General features: G+C 47.8%; 1 protein-coding gene and 1 long non-coding RNA gene across 9 annotated transcripts in view; both read right to left on the reverse strand.

Moving 5' to 3' along the window:
* Nucleotides 1–752: 752 nt before the first annotated feature.
* On the reverse strand, nucleotides 753–4177 carry LOC114604720 (uncharacterized). The gene is made up of 2 exons (XR_003708406.2): nucleotides 2817–4177; nucleotides 753–1637 (listed from the first exon to the last, which is right to left on the reverse strand). It is a non-coding gene; the product is annotated as an uncharacterized LOC114604720 (long non-coding RNA).
* A 1203-nt stretch (nucleotides 4178–5380) lies between these two features.
* PITX2 (paired like homeodomain 2) overlaps nucleotides 5381–24591 on the reverse strand; it is a 34056-nt gene continuing 14845 nt past the window's right edge. For 3 of the 8 annotated variants that reach the window (XM_028743535.2, XM_028743536.2, XM_077933921.1), the window contains exons 4-6: nucleotides 23989–24042; nucleotides 11069–11274; nucleotides 5381–6890 (exon numbers count right to left, since the gene is read on the reverse strand). In XM_028743535.2, coding sequence (XP_028599368.1) covers nucleotides 6327–6890; nucleotides 11069–11274; nucleotides 23989–24042 — 824 coding nt within the window. In that variant the 3' untranslated portion in view covers nucleotides 5381–6326. Of the gene's footprint in view, nucleotides 6891–11068; nucleotides 11275–13694; nucleotides 14592–16642; nucleotides 17490–23988; nucleotides 24043–24591 lie in introns of those variants that run through there. The other 5 variants (XM_028743537.2, XM_028743538.2, XM_028743540.2 and 2 more) reach the window with 3 other exon arrangements.

The raw sequence follows: 24591 nt of genomic DNA on the forward strand, positions 1-24591 counted from the left end.
TCCATCGGCTGAAGTGGGGTTGTTCGGTGAATCCCACACAGTGGTCGGCGTGTGAAATGCATTGTAGACAAAAGCGTAGGACAATCCGATCGTGCGCCTGTTTACTTAGTAACAAGACCAGCCGAGTTCAACGCGACTTAGTACACTGGCTTGGGACAGAAGGCCCCGATGTGTCTTTTCACTTTAAGGAGTCTCAGTTCGCTTTAAATCTCTCTCCCTCCCTCTCTCTCTCTCTGTGTGTGTTTTGAGACTCACTGATTGGGACAGGAATGGTGCGTGTGTGTTCGGTAAGTGTTCTTGCTCACCCTGTGGGAGGGTGAGGAGGTTCAGCAATCTAATTAGCCGAGTCTTCGTACGGATCTTGAAAAGAGTAAATCTTTCCTGGTTCGTGGAAGATTAACTGTCCCGGCCTACCGGGGGCGACTACTGAGAGTTACATCTGTCTAGTCTGCGTATCAAACCAGGCATTTAGCAAGCCAAATCATATGCCCTTAAAATATTTAACTATCACTGCATTAAATGCACCTTTAAAGTCAGTTTGCACAGCTGTGAATAGAAATTAGATTGAAGATTGGACACATATTTCTCCGGACATATATTTCAAATTGGGGTGGGAGGATTCTGCTAATAAAAATTGTATTTCGAGAGATACTCAGGTATGCATCCTGTATGTCTGTGTGTAGACATTGTGTGTGCCATGCACTGTTAACGCTGGCATGAAAAGGTAATAAAACACTCACAAAAACCGCACATTCTTCTTCAGCGATATTCACTGACCGTCAATGAGATAACACAATTTGGAAACAATTCAGAGATTATATACGTACTTCATTTCCCGTGTCCAAAATTTGGAATTCTTGTAGATAGAGCTGGATAAAATATAGTTAAAGTTGTTGCCTGGTGAAACCTCCAGGTGTGTGTATATCGTGCTAGTGGGAATGCAATGCACAATTTACATTTTTAATCCATTTAACAACCCAGTGAAAAGTTCTCCTCGTCCCTCCCCTAATCCTTGCAAGTACGTTTTGTCCTTCGTAAAATAAATTCCCTGGCATTCGCGGACTCTGTTCCTCTGGTTTTTCTTCCCTTTATTATCTGTTAGCTCTTCAAGCTCACTTTGACGTTTCACCTTCCCTTAAGTGCAGACTGTTAAAATGCCGAAGAACCGAAGCTGTAAAACAACAGCAAACAATAACACCGCTAAATTGTGAAGTGTGTTTCCAGGAACGTAATCCTAACAGTTTTACGGGCGAGGGACAAAGAGAGACCCAAAACTGGTTTCTCTTCGCGCTTTTGGGTGCCTGAAGTGTGCCCCGATCCTAAGCACGTTTCCTCGGAGATAAGCCCCCTGTGTTCAACGAAGCTAACACCCCCTCCCAAGTGTGTGTACATACAAGCTTTAAAATATGATCTTAGTTTATTGATCCAGTAATCCAAGAAGGAGAGGAGGCGATCTTTCTTTCTTTCCGTCGTCAGGAGCAGGCGAATGCCCGGGAAGATGGAGGAATAGGCAGCCGCTCGCCGTTTGCCGCTGCAGAAACATCAAGAAGCCACCCAAGTCTCTTGGCTTTTTTTTCTCCTTCCAGCTTTTAATTCGTTCCCCGACGAAACGTGCTGGGTTCAGCCGAGCCGAGCTCCTGAAGGCAATCAATAGCCCGTCTATATTCATAAAACTTTCAAAACATCCGCTCTTCTTACAGGCCCACTTCTGTCCATCCACACACGCACGCGGGGAGGGGGGGGCGGCGTGCCAAGATCTCCCTTCAAACGCTGCCTGCCTACATTACAGGGAAACCAGGCGGGGGGGGGCGGAGCGGGGAGCAGCGCGGAAAGTGACGCCCCTCAACGGGAAGGGCGGGGAAAGGAGTCGGGCTCCTTTTTTTGTGGATTGCGATGTGGATTCCTAGCCAGACAGCCCTGTTTGCTCGCACCCGCCTTTGGGGTCAGCCGCTCGAATCTCTCGCCGGCATTTCTAATAGAGTCCTCAAGAGAGAGAGAGAGAGAGAGAGAGAGAGAGAGAGATGCCACAAGTCCAGCCGGTTAATTTATGGCTTTGGGGCTTTAAGACCTGCAACTTGGGAAAGCGATGTTTTCTTCTTTTAAGCCAGCTTTCTTCTCTGGCCTTGCATATTCTCTCTCTCTCTCACACACACACACACACACACCCACACCCACACCCACACCACGTCGTTTCTCGGTCTTACCTTCCAAGGAGGGCCGCGATTCGGGGGGGGGGGGTGTTTTTGTGTGTGTGTGTTTTGCTTTGAAACGTCAGAAACACCACCCCCGGACGTCCAAGGCCCCCCTGTGATTTACTGCCTACTCCAAATATAATCTCATTATTATTATTTTCCTTTCTCAGGAAAAAACGAGCCCCCTCCCCGCTTTCCCTCGGGCTTTTATCTTATTAGACGGGGCAGAAGGAAGAGAAGAAATTCCACTCCCTCTCGGGGAGGGATTTAATTCAGGGGTTTTCTGGGATAGGCAAGGGGTACTTTCTCCCCCGATTTCTGGCTGAGCTGAGGAGCGCCAGAGGCTCCTGAGAGGGGAGATGTCGCTTGATGCGTGATGCGTTTTTTTTTTGTGGGAAATAACCACAGTAAAGGGTGTTGTGGAGAACGAGGGCATTTTCCCTTTCTGCCTAACAGTGGGGGGGGGGGCGAAAGTGAGGGGGGCAGAAAATAAGTCTGGTGCGGTTCTCGCCAAGCTTACCTGGGGATTCAATGGGGCATACTTCGAAGTAAACGTATGCAGAGTCCCCTTCTCTCCTCCCCCCCCCCACACTCCCAAAGCAGAAGCAATTAAAAGGAACTTACTTCCGAGTAGTTCCGTGCGTAGCTCCAGAGATGACCCGATTTTCATCGTCAATCGGCCCGCCCGGAAATGAGATACGAAGTCTGTGGTCACGAAAATATTTTTGAATGCATGAATTGGCTAAAGAAAGGGCGAGATCTCCGTCGGTTATCAAATGCAAGCTGGTAGTTGTTGAGAACAATTGGCTTAATAATTACCATTCGTTTAAACACAAAGGCGCACAAGCACGCACAGACACACACGGAGAAATGCCGCCAGGCTCCTCTCACGCTCCGGTCGGAAGTGTTGACCCGAGGAGAAGGACGATCGATTGAAAAACCTGGCCTTGGGTCAAGGACCTTGGCATGTTCGAAAGGCCCTTCGGCCCTCGCAAAGGAGGGAACAGGGGTTCCTTGGGCCTTGCAGAAAAGTCCTTATTTTGAGGGACTCCTTGGGCTTCTCTCTCTAGAGAGAGAAGTAAGGAGACTGAGACGAATCCATTCCCTTCCCCGCCCCCCCTTTTTTTGGCGGGGGGGACATGAAAACAGATTGCTTAAGATCCCAGTGTGGTTTAGAGGACAGCAGATAATTTGGGTGGTCTCCAGCTAAATCTTACTCGGATTAAACCCATCGAAATGAATACGCCTAATTTAGTCATGGGTCTACTCTGAGAAAAACTTAGTTGGCTACCACCCTCTACTTCTGCTGGGTTTCAGTGGAACTGAACTTCCAAGTCAACCAGCCTGGTGGTGCAGTGGAAAGAGTGCTTGAATCTTGTCCCCACGCTGCCATGAAGCTCACAGGGTGACCTCGGGCCAGGCACTCCCTCTCACCCTATCCTACCTCATAGGGTCTTTGTGAGGATAAAATGGAGGTGAGGGAGAACCAGGAACTCTACCCTGAGCTGCTTGGAAAGAAGGTGCTGTTTGAATGAATAAGGCAAAATGTTTGGAGTCGCCTTGGATGCTTTAGTTGAGATTCCTGCATTGCAGAGGGTTAGACTAGATGACCCTTGGAGTCCCTTCCAGCTCTACGATTCTATGATTCTGTAAGTGAATTCAGGTGCACAGGCTCTTCCGAGTCCCCTTCGCCCTTCCCTTCCCTCTCTCTTCTCTGCAGTCTCCATGGGGTGGTGGCCTTTTGTAGACTTGAGGGATCTAGTGTAACGCCCTCTGCCCCCCAAAAGGAGAAAAGGGGGAGGGACGGAAAGGGGGGGAAAGTTAATCTGCAGCTCCTGGCAACCATAAATTAAACGCATTATCTGGTATCTACGTTTTGAAACCGGGAAAACAAAGGCGCATTTGTGTGTTCTACCTATTGGTAAGGTTACAGCAGGGCGGGGGGGGGGGGCGGTAGAGGAAGAGAGACAGAGACTTGGGGAACGAGTGGGAGGGGGAAGAGGGTGGCCAGTAGCTTAACTCGTGAGATGCGCACCTAAGGAACCATTTTCCACTCTTTTTAAACCATCTCTCCTCTCCCTCTCTACTGCTGCTGCCCGCTCCGGGCGCGCGCCGTAATTCATCTTGATTTGCTTACCCCCCACCCGCAGGCTTGCAAAACTATAATCCCGTATCGTTTGGCGAACAAGCAGTTTGAGAATGAATGGGTCAATATCTCTACGCGCCCAACACAAAGAGCGCGACCTTTCCCCCTCGGCTACAGATTGCAGGACAAGCCTTCTGAAAGGAGGTGCTCCAGAACCAGCGACCCTCTCCCGGATTCCTCTGGCGGAGCTGGACGCGAGGCGCGGCGGCGCTTTTAGACACAGCAGGCTCTGGTTTCTCGGTTTCTGCAGGAGGTGTGGGGGTGATCCGTACAGGTTTAAGGAAAGAATTTCTGTTGGTTTGGTTTTTTTTAACCCTCAGAAAGGAGAGAGAGAGAGAGAGCGGTAGGAGCAGACAATGGAGAGACAGATAAGAAGATAACCTGGCCGTTTTATTGATTCAGTTGTTATTATTCGGCACAAATAAGGCAAAGTTAAACAAAGTTTAAGTCCCAGTGATTTCACTTGGATTTAAGAGCGTCGTTTAGAACTCTCCAGGAGAAGCTCTGAAGAGCAGTTGCCGGCCAGTACTGGCGCTGCTGAGGGAGGCAGAGCAATGGTCTGTCTCAGTATTCGGCAGCCACCTACGTAGGTCCTTAAGTCAACAGGACTCTGAACAGAGGTGGATCGCGTTCGTGATCAGTTAGGTTAGGGCAATAATAGCAGAACCCAGCTCCTTGGGAGGAGAACGATCACCTTATGGGGACGAGCCTTGTAGAGATTGAATTCCCCACCCCCTTCCTACCTTCCTTTACACCGCCATCGACATATTTGGGCTGCAATCCTGCGCACAGCTCCATTTAACTCAGCTGGGCTTCCGTCTGAGTAGACATACATAGGACTGCACCAACAAGACTAAAAATGAAAGGCGTAGAAGACGTATTTGCTAGTAACAATGGACTTTTGTGGTTGTATAGGCGGGAGGTGAGCAGGGAGGTTTCCTCCGCGCGCACCAGAAGGGAGGCTGGAGATCAGCAGCCGGACAATATGTGGGGATATCCCTCTATGCGCTTGAACGGATTAAAAAAAAAATCCAGACCAAACTGTATGCAGTATATTTTACTCCCATGAAAGAAAACACATTTTTTTCCAATGTTGTCAGAAAAGGAAAACACTATTATACGAAATGTTATACACAGGGTATGTTTACATTGCAGTTTCAGCGTCGCCATTGCATCCACCAGAGGTACTATTCTAAAACCGATATTCACACAATGGGACTTCTTCTTCTTCTTTTTTTAATAATAATAATTAATAATATGTTAGAAACATACAGTCTCGCATTTAGTATATACATTCCCTTGCTCGCAAGCGGAAAAAGAAAAAGAAAAGAAATCCCTAATGTCTTGTGTAACATGCTTTATTTTAAAGCCTAACTTTTAAAAACACTGTGGATATTTACTAAGAACTGCTTTTATAAAATTAATTTGACATTTCGATATATATATACATCCTTTCCCGTCATTTTTTTATTTTAATGTTAACAATGCTAAACATAAAAAATAACAAGCTTATAGGAACATTAAAATGTCATAGTATAGCGATTCAAACGTTTGTCCGTATTTTATATATATTTATAATATATGTCCTTGTAGATGTTGGAAATACTTTTTTCTTCTTCAGTGAAAGGTAGCAGGAGAATATCCTTTGAAAACAAAGGGACTCGCTAGTTTCAGTGGTATCTCTTGTGCCTCTCCCTAACCCTTCTCCTTCTGGTTTACATTTTGTCTCAATTCCGAAGTCACTCCGCTGTTTCCATCTCCCGTTCCATTAGTGCCCATTTACTTTGGATTCGAACGTTCAAGTCTTTTGATTGCGGAAGCGAGGCCTCCTCCCTCGTCCATTCAGAATTGTGCGCCTGCTTGTTCCTGTGTCTCTGGGTTTTGTTTTGTTTTTAATGGGTGGGGGGGGGGAGTTGTTTGTTTTCTGAACGCAACCACAACAACAACAAAACAAGGGACGAAAGGCGGCAGGCCTTCCTGTCTCTCTCTCACACGGGCCTGTCCACGGCGTACTGGCAGGCGCTCAGATTGGAGGCCGGGTTCTGGACGCTGGCGTAGCCGAAGCTGGAGTGCTGCTTAGCTTTGAGTCTCAGGCTCGCCAGGCTAGAGTTACACGTGTCCCGGTAAACGTAAGGAGGGGTCGGCGGGGCGTACGGGCAGGCGGGTGTGGGCACGGCCGAGTTGAGGGAGGGGTTGCTCAGGTTGTTCAAGTTGTTCAGGCTGTTGAGGCCGGAGCCGGGCACGCCGGTGACCGCCGAGGGCACCATGCTGGAAGACATGCTCATGGACGAGATGGAGTTGGGCGGCGAGAACATGCTCTGCGACGAGAGCGGGTTGACGTTCATGGAGTTGAAGAAGGGGAAGCTCTTGGTGGAGAGCGACGCCGACGTCAGGCCCTTGGCGGCCCAGTTGTTGTAGGAATAGCCCGGGTACATGTCGTCGTAAGGCTGCATCAGCCCGTTGAACTGCGGCCCGAAGCCGTTCTTGCACAGCTCCGCCTGCTGATTCCGCTCGCGTTTCCGCCACTTGGCCCGGCGGTTCTTGAACCAAACCTGCAATGGAGGGGAGCGACGGGTGAACGGGAAGAGGGGGGGCAACAAAACAAGGAGAAGGATGGGGAAGGGTGGGGAGAGAAAGCCGGTCACTGTAGGGAAGGCAAAGCAGATCCGCGCGCCGCGCAAGCATCTCCAGAACTTTGAGGAGGACACCAGTAATGTTCTCCTCCTGGAGCCCTGGGGCTCCAGCAACTTTGGGGTACAGCATGAAGGGTAGAGGGAAGTCTAGAACCCGAGAAGAACCTGCTGGATGAGACCTAGCCTAACGTCCTGTTCTCACAGGGGCCGTCCACCGCGCACAGTTGGCGCTTAACACCCCCCCCCAAACACACACTACTGCTGGGGAGTCGTGAAGCACTTTCCACGTACAAACTCGCAGTGAGCCATAAACGGGACGGTTTTGAAACAAGCCTCTAAGCCTGCTGCCTTGAAAAGTAATAACGCCACCAGACACAATTCGGGCAGAGAAAATACGTTGAGGATGGGAGCCTGCGGAAGATGTCTATGTTTATCTTCCAAAAATCTAACATGGGGGGAGGTAGCTCCCCACAAAATGCACTTATGTCTCAACCTGCCCCGCCCCATGTTTTCCCCCCTTCCTGATGCTGCCACTGCAAATCATTGGAGCCTCGTTTACGATCCTATGGCTTCTTCTGTACTCTTACAGAGATTAGTTGGAAGTCATTGGGAATTGCTTCCCAGTTTCCAGAAAACACGTATAGGGGCCGACCTTGTGGCTGCCAGTCCAAGTTTATTGGCTTGGGAATAATCTCTGTTGACCCTCGGTGCCACTTACTTTCCGGTCAACGTGCATCGCATCGGGGTCTACGGCTGGAACCCAGAGCCCCTCAGAGGGACTTGCGCCCAGAAAACGTGCCCAGGATCCTCAGGTCTACATTCTTGCTTGGGTCCCGCTTAAATCGGCGATACTAACTCCCGAGTAAATCTGTTAAGGCTGGGGCACCAGAAACCGAAGCATAAGCCGGTTTTAAGAGCATGCCCCCCCCTTCTTTCTTAGCACGTTTTACAGCCTGATAAAGCAATTTACAGTGGCTGTGGGAGCATATATGATCGCGCATGCACTGGATCTGCGCAATAGATCCCCGTTGTTTCTCTTTGGAGTGGCGGCCTCATTCCTTTCAGAGGGACGATAAACGCCTAACTGGGCCCTGGCTGAAGCTGCTTTTGAATATCTCCACCTATATATGACAAAATATCTCTTGTAGTGCAAATGCTCGTGTCATTCATCACAGGCTTTGACACCCGGCCAAGGAAACGTCCTATATATTATCTATCTGCCGCTTTGGTTTTTGCTCGCTTGTAGGTGGAATCCTTCATTCGGTTCACACTCCATTCATTTTGTTTTTCAGGGAGATCGCGAACAAAGGGGATGGGCTCCTTCCCCCTCCTCCACCTTTCAGTTTCCCCCTCCCTCGATTTCCGACAAAGAAAGAAAACACTGAGTTTGCACCGAGAATCCAACTTTTAAACCTCAGCCCTCTTTCCCAAACCGAGGAACAGAATGCATTTTAATCCCATCGATATCTCCTCTCGAGAAACAAGACGTAGGAACAATAATAATATTTTTGAAATAAAAATAACTGGGCAAGCCGTCATAAATCTTTACCTCAACAGCTTGTTAAAGGGACCAGTCCCTTTCATGTGCTAATCGCCAGTAAAGCCAAGCCACGTCCGCCCCATCTTGTCCTCTGCTCGTTTGGCAAAGTTGCCCTTTTCACTACGTGCTAAAGGGCAACAGTCTCCGCCGCGCAGACAATGGCGAAGGCGTGTGTCTCGCTCCAATCCACATCCCGCCGCCTGATTTGCCAGTCGGCCGCCTGCAAAGTTATTATGTGGATTCGAACCGTCGCGGGGCTCTTCCCGTTCTGTTTACACAGCCCGTGTTTTACGTTGCAAATCTCCCTTTCGACTGCACCGTTCGCTCGCAGACGCCTAATAAAACCCAATACCCAGCGCCCGCGAATACCACCACTTTCCCCCAAACATAACACGCTAGATTCCCCAAAGCACATGCACGGCCGTCTCCAGGTTTCAAAGAAGTGGGGGAAATAAACCTGTAAATGGGGGAGGGGAGCTGTTCACCTCTCCACTGCCAGCGTTTTCAAAGTCATATTTTTAAAACGTTACAGGCCAGCACATTTGCAGGAGGGACTTGAGGGCAAGCTGACACTCTCCCCCCCCCCCCCGCCGCCAAACACAAAAGCGCAAGCTTCTTATAGAAAAAGAGCCAGTTTTTCTACAATCGCATTTCCACATAAACTGACCTAGTTGCATGTCTTCCCCCTTAGAGACTGCTCTCCTAGGCATCCTTACTGGGGAGCAGGCCACCCCAGCAGGCCACTGCGAGTTCTTCCCCAGTAAAACCACGGTTTGTAGAGAATTGCAAACCCCAATAAACCCAACTGCTTTGCCCGCTCAGTTACTTACAACACCCACAGACACCATGTAGGTAGCTTTGTTGATTTATTACAAAAAAATCAATAAATCTCAAAGCCACGGTATGGTAAAAACCTTAATTAAGCCTAACCAAAATGTCACAAAGACGTGAGTGCGCTTACTTGCTTAGAAGTAAGTGCGGCAGATTTCAATAAAATTAAGCTCCTTTTGTTTTCGAGAGGGGAGGACTCTAAAGATAGGGCAGGAGGCTCCATCGGCTTAAATCTGGACATTTTCGTTTAAATGCGCGGCTATTGAATAGACACCCAGCCTGAATTGAGTCAACAGCCAACACAACCAGATCCCTCTGTGTCCCTTTAGATTTTTTTTTAATTACTCCTTGTTTATTTCCACTAAGCAGCTGAGCCCAAACTCTACAGACTCCCATATTTTTTAATTAAAATCTCTGGGATTTGTTTATTTCCAAAGCATTGTAGCAAAAACTGATTCCTCCAATGAATGCAACATTTCGCATTTCGCATTGGTCTAATCCAAAACCCCAATTTAAATTGTTGTGTGTGTGTGTGTGTGTGTGTTAAAGCATTATTATTTTTGCGCTGTTTACACCCAAGTCCTAATCGCATTTCCTTGGGAATACGAAACAGAAATATGAACGGGACCTACACTAACTTAGGTACCAGGCGTTTTTTTATTTTTTTAAAAAGCTCTGATTCCCTACACACTTTCTTGGGAGTAAGTCTTGTTGTCTACAAATGTCGTTATTCCAGGTAACATTTGTTTGGGAAGACTTCCACACTTCTAACCAAAACAAACATGGTTTACATTTGAGAAGGAAGAGGCCTTGTTTTCTGTTTTCTGTATTTATTTGTTGTTGTTTTTAAAGAGTGTAAGCGACACGCTGAACATCCCCGCTCCTAGTTTCATCGATTGCGCTGGGACTTTCTTTAATCCTCAAATCTCCTGACCTCATAGCAATCCTAACGGGATTACTCTAAAGTAATTTAGCCACGAATTGCAACAGCCCAGTTCTAAAGCTCTTTGCAAGCCGGCTAGGCCAAACTCGAAAGGTTTTAAAGGCCCACCTAGTTGCAACTTACTATCCCTACAGAGCGAAGCTTGTATGGGGACAGCAGCACTGCCTCCCTTTTCACGGGACTTTCTTCCATATATACAAACTTGGGGCTGTGATCTGGGTTTCCCCCCACTTTGATTTCCCGGAGACGGGACCGCACGATTCTGCTGCGTTTTAGCACTCTGATCGATCCATCAATCTTGGCAAGAAAGGGGTGGCGTGGGTGGGGAGAAAGCCACCGTTGTTGTGAAACCTGAGGGTGCTTGGGGCGAGCGAGGGGTGGGGAGAGAGAAGGAAGAATGCAAGGAAGGGCAAGTTTTGGGTGCCTTCGATGGAGTCAGAGGCCTCGTGTGTTGCGCATCTCGGGCTGCTGCGCACACGTCGGAGCCTGCCCCGGGAAGCTTTCTTGGCGGCGCTTCCCATAAAGTACACATCCAGTTCAGAACACGCCGCACAGCCATCTATCATATTCGGAGAAGATGGCAGCCTGCCTCGGCCTGAGAGGGAAGCAGAGAGGCGCTGCGCCGGGGCCAAAGCCCGCCTCGAAAAGGAGGCCAAATCGAAAGCGGCGCCTTCCCTGCGCCAGCCAAGCTACTCAGGTTCATTCGCCTCGCTGCTGCATCTTCCAAAGGGCCCCAACATTCACACATACAGAACAAAGCAGGTCTCTTGGGGCTCCCCTTACCCTGACTCTGGCCTCGGTGAGGTTGGTCCAGACGGCGATCTCCTCCCGAGTCGACATGTCCGGGTAGCGGTTCCTTTGGAAAGTGGCCTCCAGCTCCTGGAGCTGTTGGCTGGTGAAGTGCGTCCGCTGCCGCCGCTGCCGCTTCTTCTTGGACGGATCCTCGGCGCCCGCGTCCTCATTCTTGCTGGGCTGGCTTTTGTCTTTTTCTGCAAAGGAAAAGGCAGTCGCGGGTCAACAGGCTGGCGCGGATTGGGATTCGGGGGGCGGGGAGAAAAAGGGCGGGCGGAGGGAGAAGGGGATCAGCCCAAGCGCTCCGCGGCCCCGCTGAACCGGCCCGCGGCCCGCAGTCGGCGCTCTTCCCAAGGCGGTTGAGCCGAAGTAGCCGGGGGGGGGGGTCGTTGCGAACTGGCGGAGAAACATGAGGTTTTAAGCGCACTTGTTTTGAAGCCAGTCGGCCTAATCGGAACGCAGGGTATCTACTTCCATAGATTTTATTTAAAGATCGAGGGGTGAACAAGCCCAATCCAAAAGCTGCTCTCCTAAAACTGTAATACAAATAAAGGCTACGGAAGTAGTTTCTTTGGAAGCAATGAGGTTTGCGCTGAAATAAACGCGCTTAGGATCCGAATGAAACACACCCACACCCACACCAGATAAATAGGAAAACCCAAGGCCATAAATTGAAAAGTAACTGTGCTTCGGACTGAAAAGTCAGGCTGTGTCTGTCCTTCAGCGCTATTAAAAACGTTGCCACTTATATCCCAGGAGTTAAGTTTTAGAATGTATATCGACTTCAATCCAAGTGCTTCCTTTTAAAAGTGTGCACCAATACGAGATTAATACAGCAAATCTGAAGGCCACCTTCTTACGCACACGGAAGTCCTTCCGTGATGTCACGGAAAGCTTTCCCCCCTCACACCACAAGAAGTATGGGGCTGTGATTCAGGATTGCCGTAAATTAATTCCAGTTGAGCGTTACACCTAGATGCATTCGTTATATGTAACAGGTATAAATACCTCTTGCACTGACAGTACACGCTGTGCAGCTGCAGACTTCGTGTATATTGCATCTGTATCAATACAGCTGTGTGCACATGCACATCTTTAAAATCGAACACGGCTCTGCATTTACTGAGGCTCTCCTCCGAAATACCTACAAAGATTGCAGCAATACTGGTGTGCTATGCTACACCGTTCTCCTGTATCTAGACAATGCCACTCTGGTGCTGATTCACGGATCGAGCATCCATAAATTATGCTACAATAATGTGTCCTAAATCGGTGAGTCGGCCTAACTTCCACTTACATTGCATGGTATTCGGCCAAGTTTTACTCTGAGTAGATCTATTGAAATCAATGGCCCCAACAAAGGCATGTTCATTCAAAGGCATGTTCATTCATTAAAGTGGGTCTACTCGCAGTAAAACTTAGTTTAATTGAAGTTAATGAGAGTGTGAAGTGTCTTTAAAGATGGAACATATTTTTAGAAGTAAAGGTGTTTATCTCAAATTTGTTGGGATTGCCCCAATTAAGCCCAGTGAAGACCCCTACATTCTCGCTCGTGGTGATAATCGCAGTCTCTGTAGCACATAGGACTGCAATTCCGGGGCATGTTTTCATTAAGGCAAATATCATTTATTTTAATCGGACATGTTTACTTCCGAGTAACCATGGGTAGGATCGGGTTGGATGTCATTGCATCCTCGGTCAACACTTAAATTGAAGAAGCCGATCCTCCAGGCTCCACTCAGTTTAACGGAACAGTCCTAGGTAGGTGTACTTCGGATTGCAATCAAACAGCCCAATCCTAAACACGCTTACTCAGAAGCAAGTCCCAGTGTATTCAACGAGGACTGGCTGGTTGAAGTGCGCCCCTGAAGAAGCAGTTTAACAGCCCATGCACGTTTACTCAGAAGTAACTCCCATTGATTCGAGTCGAACTTACTCCCAAGCAAGCGTGCAAAGGATCCTTTGACACCACGATCCTATGCATATTTCATCGGAATCCAATCCTACTACATTCAATAAGACTCACTGGAAGGAAACCACCATCGGTAGATGGAAATCCATGGGCAAATCTGAGCTCTCTTCTCCCCAAGGATCCTACAGGGTTCCTATACAGTACCTTTATTGGAATTAAATTTCACCTAGAGCTTCGACTACATTTGTACTAGATGCAGTAAGTGCTGTTATATAGAGAGCCCGCTTGTTTGTTTTTAAATACATTTCAGAGTGACAGGGTCAATCACCGCTCCTTTTCTGAGATGGTCTGGCTAAATCACGACGGAGACTGCATTCCAGTTCTGCCTTTCCTGCTAGGTTTCTATCTCTCAGTGGCAAATGCCTGGATTTGCCGGGCGTGTGTGCAACTCTTCTACCTCCCCGCGCACCCGCTGTTTCCCGACAGAAAACGAGAAACCAAATGTCTCCCAGAATCTAGCTACAAAGGCAGTGCCATCTGCAATTATATTTCCATTCCCTTCTCCTCCTAATCCCTCACTATGCGTCCCCAGCACAGGACTGGGACACCGGTTTAATCCCCCAAGACTCTGTATTGATAACCAGAATAATGAGATGGTGTGGCGAGGGGAAGAGAAGCAGCGTGGAGCCGGCGGAGAACCCTTACCTGCGGCCTCGGGGCTAGAGGTGTCGGAGATGGTGTGCACCTCCAGCCGGTGCTTGGCAGAATCCAAGGCCGAGCGCGGCTGGCCGGGGGTCAGGGCTGAAGCCATGACCAGGGCCGGCTGCTGGTGGTGGTGGTGGTGGCAGGAGGAGGAGGAAGAGGCGGAGGAGGAGGTGGAGGAAGCGGAGGAAGGGGAGGTGGAGCAGCACAGTTTATTCCCGGCTACCAGCCGCTCCAGTCTCAGCGGCTCTTTCAGGCAGTTCATCGGGCTGCGGGAGCCAGCCCGAGCTGCCGGGGGCTGCACACTGGGTGTGGATGTGCGCGCTACGTGTGTGGACAGAGGCGCAGCCCTCGGCGCGGGAGACGCGGTCGGAGAAGCTCCTCCGCCGCCTCCTTGTCAGTTTCACTGTGTCAGTTTCACTTCTCCCGCAGCAGGCAGCCCTGCTCGGCTCTCAAGGCGACGCTGCTGCCCCCCGCCGTCGCTGCCCTCCTCCTCCACCTCCTCCCGACGGGCGGCCGCCCCGTCGCATGAGCCTCTGCGGGCGAAAGCAGATGAAACCCCGAAGAAGAGCGAAGGCACCCTCCGCCGTAGACTCCCGCGGCGGACCGCGCCGACCATGAATAAATCACCAGGCTGCCGACGGACTCGCGGGCCGGGCCAGAGTGACAGGCGCAGGTCGACTGTATTAGATCCAAGGCGTGTGCGGCTGCTGCAAGAGCAGGAGCCTCGACGGTCAGCTTTGCCTAGCTGCGCAAGCCCCTCTCGGTCGTTGCACGTCTCCCCTCGCTCCGGTCTACCCAGCCCAGGCGAGCGACGGACCCCGAGCAGCTCAGCAGCTTCCCTGTTTGCCTAACAACTTAAACCCAGAGGCGGCCTTCCCGGGGCGATGATATCACCCGGCCCCCTTCTCTGCCCTCCCTCCTGCCTCCCCCGCGTCCTAGACTCGCCGCTGAGACTCGGAGTGACGCGCGCCGCAGCCAATCAGGAGGCGCTACGCCCCGGCGAAGGCTATAATAAGACCACCCTATCAGAAACTTAGGGCAGGGCTAAATTAAAAGTCTTGCTCTCTTGTCTCCCCCCCTCGCCTACCGCTCTTCCAGTCAGGTCTTCTCTCAAAGGCTTGCATTGCAAGGGAGCAAAGTGGGGAGTTAGAAAATAAGAACGGGGAAAGTCATCTCCGATGGAAGCAATATTATTATGATTATTCACAAACACAATATTATTCTGATGGCGTTTGCAATTTGCAGAACGCTTCCCAGCTCTTACTTTTTTAAAACACCAGGAGGCAGCTAGATGTGCCCCACAAATAACTTTGATAAAATGACTAGGAAACCTACACCTAACTCTCCGGGAGAGACAGTTTTTGCTGCATCGAGAAGACTTTTTCTCCTGCCTCGGAAGCTTCGTTTCAACGACTCAGAAAATAAATCGCACTTTAAGGAGAAAATCTTAAAAAATAAATGCGCCACTAAGCCAATGGCAAGCCTTAAAAGCAGACTTGCCGGCTGGCAGCGTGAGGAAAGCACATCTCTTAAGACCGCAAGTGTCGGAACGGCTCGCAGTCGCGAATGAAAAAGTACTCGGGAAATATGCCATGTTCACTGACACAAAACACGATCGTTTAAAATTGCCATTTTGGAAAACGTGAATTACTATCAGTCCAAAGTAAGATATATCGAGAGAGACGGCCAGTTTTTCAATTGTCTATACATACCACCTACAGAATTTGAAAGGGCGATATATAAACGTAATAAAAATATATACACGAATGCAAAATGTTCATTCAAATTCAATACTATTTTTTTTAAAAAAATCAAAGAACCCATTAAACCATATTTCTATTTCATATTTTGTAACTCAGTCCTAAAAATATTAATTTGCAAACCAATTATTGGGGGAAAGTCCCGTGGGAAGTCCAAAAGGCTTGCTTTGAAATAAACGTGCAATAACATCGCGCGGTCAGTCCCATCATTTTCTTTATTTTCAGTTAAAATAACCCCCCAAATTAATGTATCCTCCGGTTATTTTAATATGCCAATATAATGTCATCCATACATTTCTTCAAACGCTATTGGGGGGGGGGGCGGACTGGAGAAGAGGACCCTATATATATATAATTTAAACAATGTAAATTATATTAAGTGAAAACCATATAAATAGACTATACGATCGATATGCTAGGTTAAATTTGATCCTTGTTTAAACTCTGATTTCAGGCACTAACACAACCCCACCACAAGTCTCACGGTGGATTCTTTTGGAACGTAACCCCAGGTAAGCGCTATTTAAAACTGTGGGAGCCCCTTCCCAATAAATGTCTTCAGAATTCGTTCTTTACTATCGCATCCCCAATAAGGAAAACTTCCGTTCCTTCTCTCTCCCGGAATTATTTTCCCCACAGCGCAATGTCATATTTTTGCCATGACGATAAAAGGACTTTGATATATTCTTACGCACAAGAATATATGTCCATCCATCTATCTGTATTAGAGCGAGAGAGAAAGTTAGGTTAATTAAGACAATTCACTCCAAACAATGCCCTTATATGAGCTCCCTATCGCGCTCTGCATGCGGGATTTGCTAATATTCTTTGGGTTTGGTTTTTTTTTAAGTGTGACAATATAGTACAATCTTTGCTGGAACGAAAACAGAATCGTTGGAAACAGAATTTTTGTTAACCATGCTGGGGGATCCTTTGCTTGGCCAGAATGCTCATTTAGATCAGAGATTCCCGAGAGAGGACGAGGCTGTTATACCGACACAGGAAGAGAGAATTAACCCCAAAGCCTAAATAGTTAGAAGATGATAGAAAACGCATCCGATCTAGTGGATCCCTCAGTGTTACGCACTTTGCCAAATTTCTCCCTAGCCCCAAGATTCATCTAAGCCCTGCATACATACAACAGATCACAATCTTGCGCTCCCACATGCGTTAATACGAAATAACTACCTCTCTTGACTCCATATTCGCAGTTATCAACTCTGATTATTCCCGAGTAGAAGTACTCCTTTGCCATTGTTTAATTTTCCTGAGGGCCACGGCGAGGTTGAAGCTTCCATATGGTATCGCTAAAACCCGCCTTAGCTCATCTCAGAAGGCTTTTGGACAAGCTAAGGCGCAGTTGGTCCTAATGCCTCCATTCTCCAAGTTGTGGAGATAAAAAGCACCCAGCTTGGCTGAGAGGGGACTCTGCAAACCATCCCCAATATCACCACCACCCTCCTCCAGACTAATGGTGGTCCTCTGGATTCTCTGCCTCCATCTCATCCCTCCTCATTTCGCTTCGAGACCGCTAAACTAGTCTGCGTATTGTTTTAGCAGTCTGTTGGTAAAGAAGGTCAAATTAATTTACATTCTGCTCATTATCCCGGTGTTTAAATGACGTGGTTTATCCCTGCGATTTGACAAAGGCGCTCCCTCTCTGTCTCTCCCCTCCACCGCTTTCCTTAGACCCCACTGCGTTTCGATGGAGACAATATTCTTACATTTGTAGTGGATTTTAATCTGATAAGACTCTAATTTCCTTAAGTCTTTTAAATAGGGGTTTTTAAACGATTCTAGCCGTTTTCTTATTGAATTTCCTCTAATTCCCCCAAGATCATAAAGTATATGTGTAAAGTAAATAGTTTTTCCCACAGCAGCGGCAGCAGATGACCTATAAGTAAGTCAATAAGAATCCAGCGCCTTTCTGCACAATTTGTTTACTAATCATATCCCGGTTTCTGCTTAACCTCCCGGGGGCGACTGGGGGGTTCACACTCCACGCAAATCCCCTGAGGCCCTTCTGAATCAATGGAAGCCGTTGCAGGAGGCAACCAGCCACTCCAGGCGCGGCGAGCGAGGATGGGAACGCGAGACCCACCCTGGGAGACAGCGCGGAAGCTTCTTCCACCTTCGCTGCAAAGCAAGCTGGACGGGATTGGGGAGAGAGAGGAAGGAAATGGACGGTGGCCTGGCATGTCTGTTCCCATATAGACCAGATCAGCACTTTGATCCCGTTTGAAGAAATTCGGAATGCTACCCCCCTAAAGCGGATTACAGCCCCTCCTTCCCCTCTCGACAAGATCCATTTCAAGTGCAGTATGCTATCCATGTCTACCTGTCAGTAAGTGGGGCTTACTCTCAGGAAGAGTTGCTATAGGACTGCAGCCTCTTAACCCGAAAATAGCTTCCGTGTGTAGATGCGCAGTTAAAAAATGCGTTAAGGAATCATTCACCCGCGTTTTAAACAAGCAAAAAAAATATGCACCTTGCTCCTGGACTCCAGAAATCATAAAGATATAAAAACACAAGCGAGGAGTTTGGCTAATGGACCTTATATGTCCATAGGAAGGCGATTAGGATATGCTCAGCTGTTTGGGGTATCTTTTCTATCCGTTGCGATTTCGTATAGGACCCTAAACACCTTTGCTTGGCAAGGGAGGTCAGAGGAGAATTTGTGTGCTCGGAGCTAAAGCAAAGAGAAGTGCGTGTGTTTTGGTGTAATGTAGAAGACAATGATTAGCCGCATAAAAACAACAACCCAACCCTAAACAGAATTGTTAGGAAGCAAATCCCATTGATTTCGATGGAACTGCGTTCCAAGAACCTTCAAGTGTAATCAATGGGAACTTCCAAGTCAATGTGTTTAAAATGGGTCAAAGCGGGATTATCGTTCTGATAAGTAAACTACAGAATGAGACCTAGGCAGATTGCAAGGAACATGTGGGCTGTTGTGTGACTATCTGGGCGTTTCCCTAAATGAAAACTGCCCAGGTTTCGTCTTGCTGGGATAGTTAGGGATGCACCTTCTCCGGAACTTATCTGGGAGATTCTTCCATGCTAGGCCTTAGATGCTAGCTCTACTCAAAAGTCTTTTTTTTTGGGGGGGGGGGAGGTGTGTTCTGGAAAAGACCGAGAAAATAAATGGGGTGTGCGAATCGAAAGGGAATTCATAAGTAACAATATTAAACAGAAACAAAATTAAACATAAAGACTGTAAAAAATGTAATGTGTCATAGCGTTTGCATGACTCACAAACCACCCACCGACCAAGGTGAATTACCCTCTCCGAGAATGTACCTGTCATAGCCGCAAACAAAGGTGTCTTATGCTGAGTCAGATCATTGCTCCATCCAGACCAGGACTGTTTACTTTCTAGGGTTTCAGGCTTTCACACCACATGCTACCTGAAACCTGGGACTTTCTTCAGGAAAGCAGTGCTCTGCCACTGAGGCATGGTCCATCCCCAGCTGTGGGCAAGATCTAAAGTGGTACCTCCAAAAGGAACATGAGAAAATCCCTGGTGGATCAGGCCACTTGGCCCATCTAGTAGGGTAGCTTGTTCAGGCCAACCAGATGCTTGCTGGAAGTCTGTAAGCAGGACCTGAGCACAACAGGACGTTCCCAGCAGCTGGTATTCACAACCATCATGCCTCCGACAGAGGAGGCAGAAGATGTGACCATTGTGGCTTCTAGCCACTGGCAACTTTATCCTCCGTGAATTAATAGCCGTTTAAAGCCATCCAAGCTGGTGGCCATCACTACAACTTGTGGGCCGCTCTCTCTAGATAAGGAATCAGGACAAGATCTGCAGGTGCTCATAGGGGACATCGTGCATAGAGGAGGCTTCTGGGACAGAAAAGTGTGTTTTTCGCGAGAGGTGTGTGGCGCCACTTTCCTTTTATCCAATGCTAGCTCAGGGCTTGTCGGCCGGCAGAGTTTTGTTTTGCAGTTCAGACTGGCCAAAGTCAGCCTTTGGTTTTGGAAAGAGAAAGGAGACCAGTCTTAGCCTAGAAACAGCGAAACTGTTCTGATTTCTTAAACTGCTTTGTTCATCCGACCAACCCAACAAATCTGCCCTCTCCCGAGTCCCACACCATTCCTTGCACTCTGAGTTGTTTATCGCTCTATTCCTGAGCAGGACGTGAAGGCGGGGGCGGGGGAGGCAGTCCAATATTCGCTAGAACGTATTTCCTGGTGAATGTGCGTAAGATTGCAACCTAAGGCAGGAACAAGGCGGCGTTTTCTTGCGCTACCACCAGCCCACTCCATAAACTAGGACTTTCTTGCACAAGACCCATCAGACATTGCTCAAGTCCGATTCCTGGCAATGAGCAGAGTTCAGGATAATTTCCCGATGGCCGTTGCATCGGCTGCAATCCTATACATTCTTACCCTTTTGAGTCAACAAATATAGGGTGAGTTTCTTTAAAGTAGGAACATCTTGTGGCCTTGGATGCAACAATGTCCAGCAGTTGCACGTTGCGCTTAGCAAATGATCCATCCAGTTCTATAAGTTTACCCTCGTTTCTACTGTTCCAACCCGCCTTCATTATCGACTGCCATCCCCGACTGAATCCTTGACTCTTTAACACCAAGAAGGAAATGACTACTGCTTGCCAAGTACAACGCTGACAGTTTTAAATAAATTTGGGGAAACCAGGGTGCGTTCCTTGCTTTGTGGCCAGCGAAGACTCACATCCATCCATCCATCCATCCAAATGACCATTCAAACGCTGAACTCGAAACGGGAGTCTGTTTAGATCTCACCTCTTCATCTGGCGACAAACTTTGCCTTATTAAATTAAACATTCCCTCACCACCGGTTGATAATCAAGGGGTCTGTCTCGCACCCTCTTCCAAGCGCTACATTTTGGGAACCACGTTGTTTCTTGGAAACAAATCTCATACTTTCAGTGATATTTCAATGACACTTCGATTTTCTAGGATACTTATAACCATAGCTAAGTGATAACCAATGATATTCTTAAGCGACTGTGGTTAATAAACCGCACAAGAGACAACGTCCCCTATGTTTCAAAGAAGCAAAAAGCCAATTTAAAAATCCAGAGTAAATTCAGGTATACGAGAGACTTAGCCCCCCAGAATCAGCCGATCATTTTGAAGCAGACGCTACGCTCCAATAAGGCAAGCATTTGGCCATAAAGGGATGCATAGCTAAACTGAAGTGTTAGGATTTAAACCGGATTAGTTCCATTGATTCGGCTTAAAGTCTAATACTACGTCTTAACCGGTTTGTGGGTTGAGTTCTCTAATAGACAATAGAATTGTCCTGAAATAATTCCTATGGGTTTCCCTATACTTTACGAAGATCGCCAGAAATCAGTAAGCAAAGGTCCCAGTATCAGGATTCTGAGTTGCTGTAGTTCTTAATTGATTAAACAATTAGGAATAGAGTTATGGAATCAAGGTATAAGAAGATACAAGAGGAGCCCCGTTGGATCAGAACAAAGGCCTGCTCAGACCACCATTCTCTATCCCTGAGCGCTAGAGCCTCCATTAAACGCTGTTCTTCCCAGCCGTCTTTTCCTGGAGGTGAGATATCATTTAGCCATCGCGACTAGCAGCAGGCATCACTTCAACAGGTTGGAGACGAACACAACGTTTGCACGCGCCTTTGAAGAAACAAGAGGGAAGAGAATACCAGAATACCAGGAAGGATCTGCCAGAATCTTTGACGCCATGGGGCCTAAACGCTTCCAGAGCGATTCAAAATTGTCTACAATTGCCCCACCCACCCACCCTGCTCTGCCTCGGTAGAGCCCACTTGAAATCTGAAAAGAATGTAGCGAAGGAGGCGCAAGACGGTACTTTGTTCTCCTTTCTTTCTCGCCCCGCTCATTTCCTTGGTCCATTCATACTATCACTGCTACTGGAACTGCTGCTGCTACTACTAGAACAACATCATAAACAAACAAATGGAATAAATATTCTTAACGATAATACTGAAATGGAATGAGATTTGTTTGTTTGTTGCATTTATATCTCGCCCTTCTGTCCCAGGGAGGCTACTACCACCAATGACGACAACCACTTGGTTTTAGTTGTTTATTATTATTATTATTATTATTATTATTATTATTATTATTATTATTATTATTATTATGTTGAAATATCTTGGATCAATAAAATGTTATCATAACCTTGATATTTAGTAGTCATCCCACCCACGCGTTTCCAAACGGGATTTTTATCTCACAACAGCCTTGTGAGGTAGATCAGACCGATTGGCTCAGAGTTGCCCGATAACCTGCATCTCCACTGTCTGGCTGCACACAGTGGGTCTCGGAGGCATTGGTTACTGGAGTTCCTCCCCGCCTGGTTTCCTGCATCTCTCCCTCCACAGTCTGTTTAAGAAGAAGCCTTGCGTGTCCGCAGTCCTGTTCCCCTCTGCCACTCTCAGGATGCCAAATATCCCGCTCTTTGCGCTCAGAAAAGTTCAACACAGATTGGTGGATCTAGCCCTGACCATCTGAACCCTAAATGGAGTCCACTGACTTCCCTCTGGTGGGACTTGCGGACTTCCTCTTCAGTCTGCCAGAGATGGCTCACATCAACTGTCCAGCATAGTGTCCAACCTTAACACACAGAGGGCGCTGTCGGTATTTTCGAATGGAGTTCAATCACATACCGGCAAAATCTGGTTGCGCAATTAGAGTTGGGCCCAAAGTTAAACTCCCCACCCCCCAAAAAGACTGGACTTCCAAAGGAAGCAACGGAGAAATGCACTGGAGAGTATGGGACAGGCAGCGTGACGTAGTGGTTAGAGTCTCGAACTAGGAGCTGGGAGGCCAGTGTTCAAACCCCCAACTAGCCATGAAACTCACTAGGGTGACCTTGGCTCAGCCACTGCCTCTCAATCTGACTTACTTCACATGTTGTTGTGAGGGTCATATAGGGAAAGGGAAGCCACCTCCAACCCCTTGGAGTAAAGGTGGACTATAAATGCAAGAAATAAATAATAATAGTAAATATTTCTTGATGCAACGTTGTCTAATCTCCTCTCCTACAAATCGCTGTGGATGCTCGCTAAATAGGCAACGTCGTCTAACCTTCCCGCAAACAAATCAAGATGAATCTTCGGTAAGCAAGTCGTGGGGAACCCCGCCCCAACACCTGAGTTCATTTCAGATGTTTTGAAACGGAGATGCAGAAATCAGGAGCACACCTGCTCACTCATCCTCAGGCCATTGCATCCAGCATCCAAAATATGTAATAGTATATTCAGGTTTCTTACAACTTGGACGAGGTCCCCCACTTTCTTTCTTTTTTAATCTCACCGTGGTTAAAATCTGGTAGCGTCTGCTCTGGCCGGATACATTTACTATGGTCCCTGGTCAAGGTTGTCCATCCTTGATCCGGCAACGGACCCAAGGGAGAGCAAATGGGGCCTGTTACTACTCAGATTCAGCCAGGCAATTTTTAATTTGTCAAGATCTAGAATTCTGCAATAACAAAATCTGCACCTTCTAGATCAACAGGCTTTTTAGCATCCCATAGTGGACGTTCCTTAAATTCCCTCCCGCGGCCACTAATCAATCTGGAATAAATAGGGACTCCGTTTCTCTCCGTTTACAGCCCCCCCCCCCCTTGATTCTACACCCGGGGAAAAACAGTTTTCTCTTGAAACCGCTGTAGGGAGAAAATAAAATTTAAAAAACAAATTGCAGTCATTTTATCCTGAGGTAACTGGTTGGGAGAAATTAAAAAAAATAAATCTTTTTTGCTGGAGCAGGTGAGCGTCCCACCAATTTCCATCTCACTAAAGCGCTCGGGTCTGCACTTCTGCAAAATGACTCGGTTGGCGCTCGGGCAGAGCCTCTGGATAGACCTGTTGTCGTTGTCTTTCTTTCTCTTTTTAAAACCCATTGGCTTGTTGTCTTTCGCCTGCCTCGGATTACCGACTATTCGCCTAGATGAAGAGCCATTAATTACCCATTCAGTCAATATTGGGAAGGCGACAAAGCTTTTTACATAGGATTAACGAGGCATCAGATTGTGCCATTAGTATATTCCTGCGCACGGCTAAAGCTTTCGTTATACATTGCTCCTTCCCTCCACCCGCAGTCGATCTGGCAACTGCTGCATATATTAGGGTCCGGTGACGGCGACGTGTGTGTGTGTGTGTGTGTGTGTGTGTGTGTGAGAGAGAGAGAGAGAGAGAGAGAGAGAGAGAGAGAGAGAGAGAGAGAGAGAGAGAGAGAGAAAGCAAAGGTAACTTGTTATCTCCATTTGGAGTAGTATTGGAAGGCGACATTGGACTCGATTTCGGAACAGCTGGCCTGGGGAGATGGGATCAGGCTCTCCCGGCTGGGGACGGATATGTGGGCAAGTCTGCGTGTTATTTAGCACAGCGGACAGGTTTCGAGTTAGAAATAGGAGCACCCGCCCCTCCCCCCCCCATTCTCTTACTGACTTCCCCTCCATGCCTCGTCAGCAAATCCTCCAGGAGCTTTGCTCTCGGAAGATCCCTCTCAAGCCGAAAATAAAGTAAAATAAATCTAGTCTCTTACGCTCCACTCTTCTTAGCGTCAGGTGTACGGCTTTTCCTCCCTGCACAACGGTTCCTTAAATAAATTCCAAAGAAAGAAGATGAAATTGGGCTTTTTCATCACCACCGTCATCTTATCAGCAGTATTATCCGAAGCACTTTTCATGCGTACAAAAATGCTTCCTTCTGTCATCTGATTTCCCCGGCCCCTCACAACAGCCTTGTAAGTCGGTGTGAGGTGGAAACTCCATGGACAGGTGCAGTATATCACTGATTAACAGGTGTGTTGGAGAAAACCCAGCAAGAGATGGCTTCTCAACTTTATTTTGAGCTTTTGAGAGGCATCTGATTGGCTACTGCCAATCACGGGAACATGTGAACCTCAAGATATTAGACTCCAGTTCCCATCAGCTTCACCCAGGTTGGCCAATAATCAGGGATGCTGGGAGATGTAGTTCGGATAGGCATCGCTTCCCTATTTACCTAATATGCCAAAGCGTGCCATAACTAGGGAAGTATTAACGTAGCAGATAATTAAACTCGGATCCCCGCTTCAGACTCAGCAGTTCGGCCGCTATTCAGGTTTAAAACTCCAGTTTGATGAATCACATTAATCTATGTACTT

This window comes from Podarcis muralis, chromosome 9 (assembly GCF_964188315.1).
Source record: "Podarcis muralis chromosome 9, rPodMur119.hap1.1, whole genome shotgun sequence".
NCBI lineage: Eukaryota > Metazoa > Chordata > Lepidosauria > Squamata > Lacertidae > Podarcis > Podarcis muralis.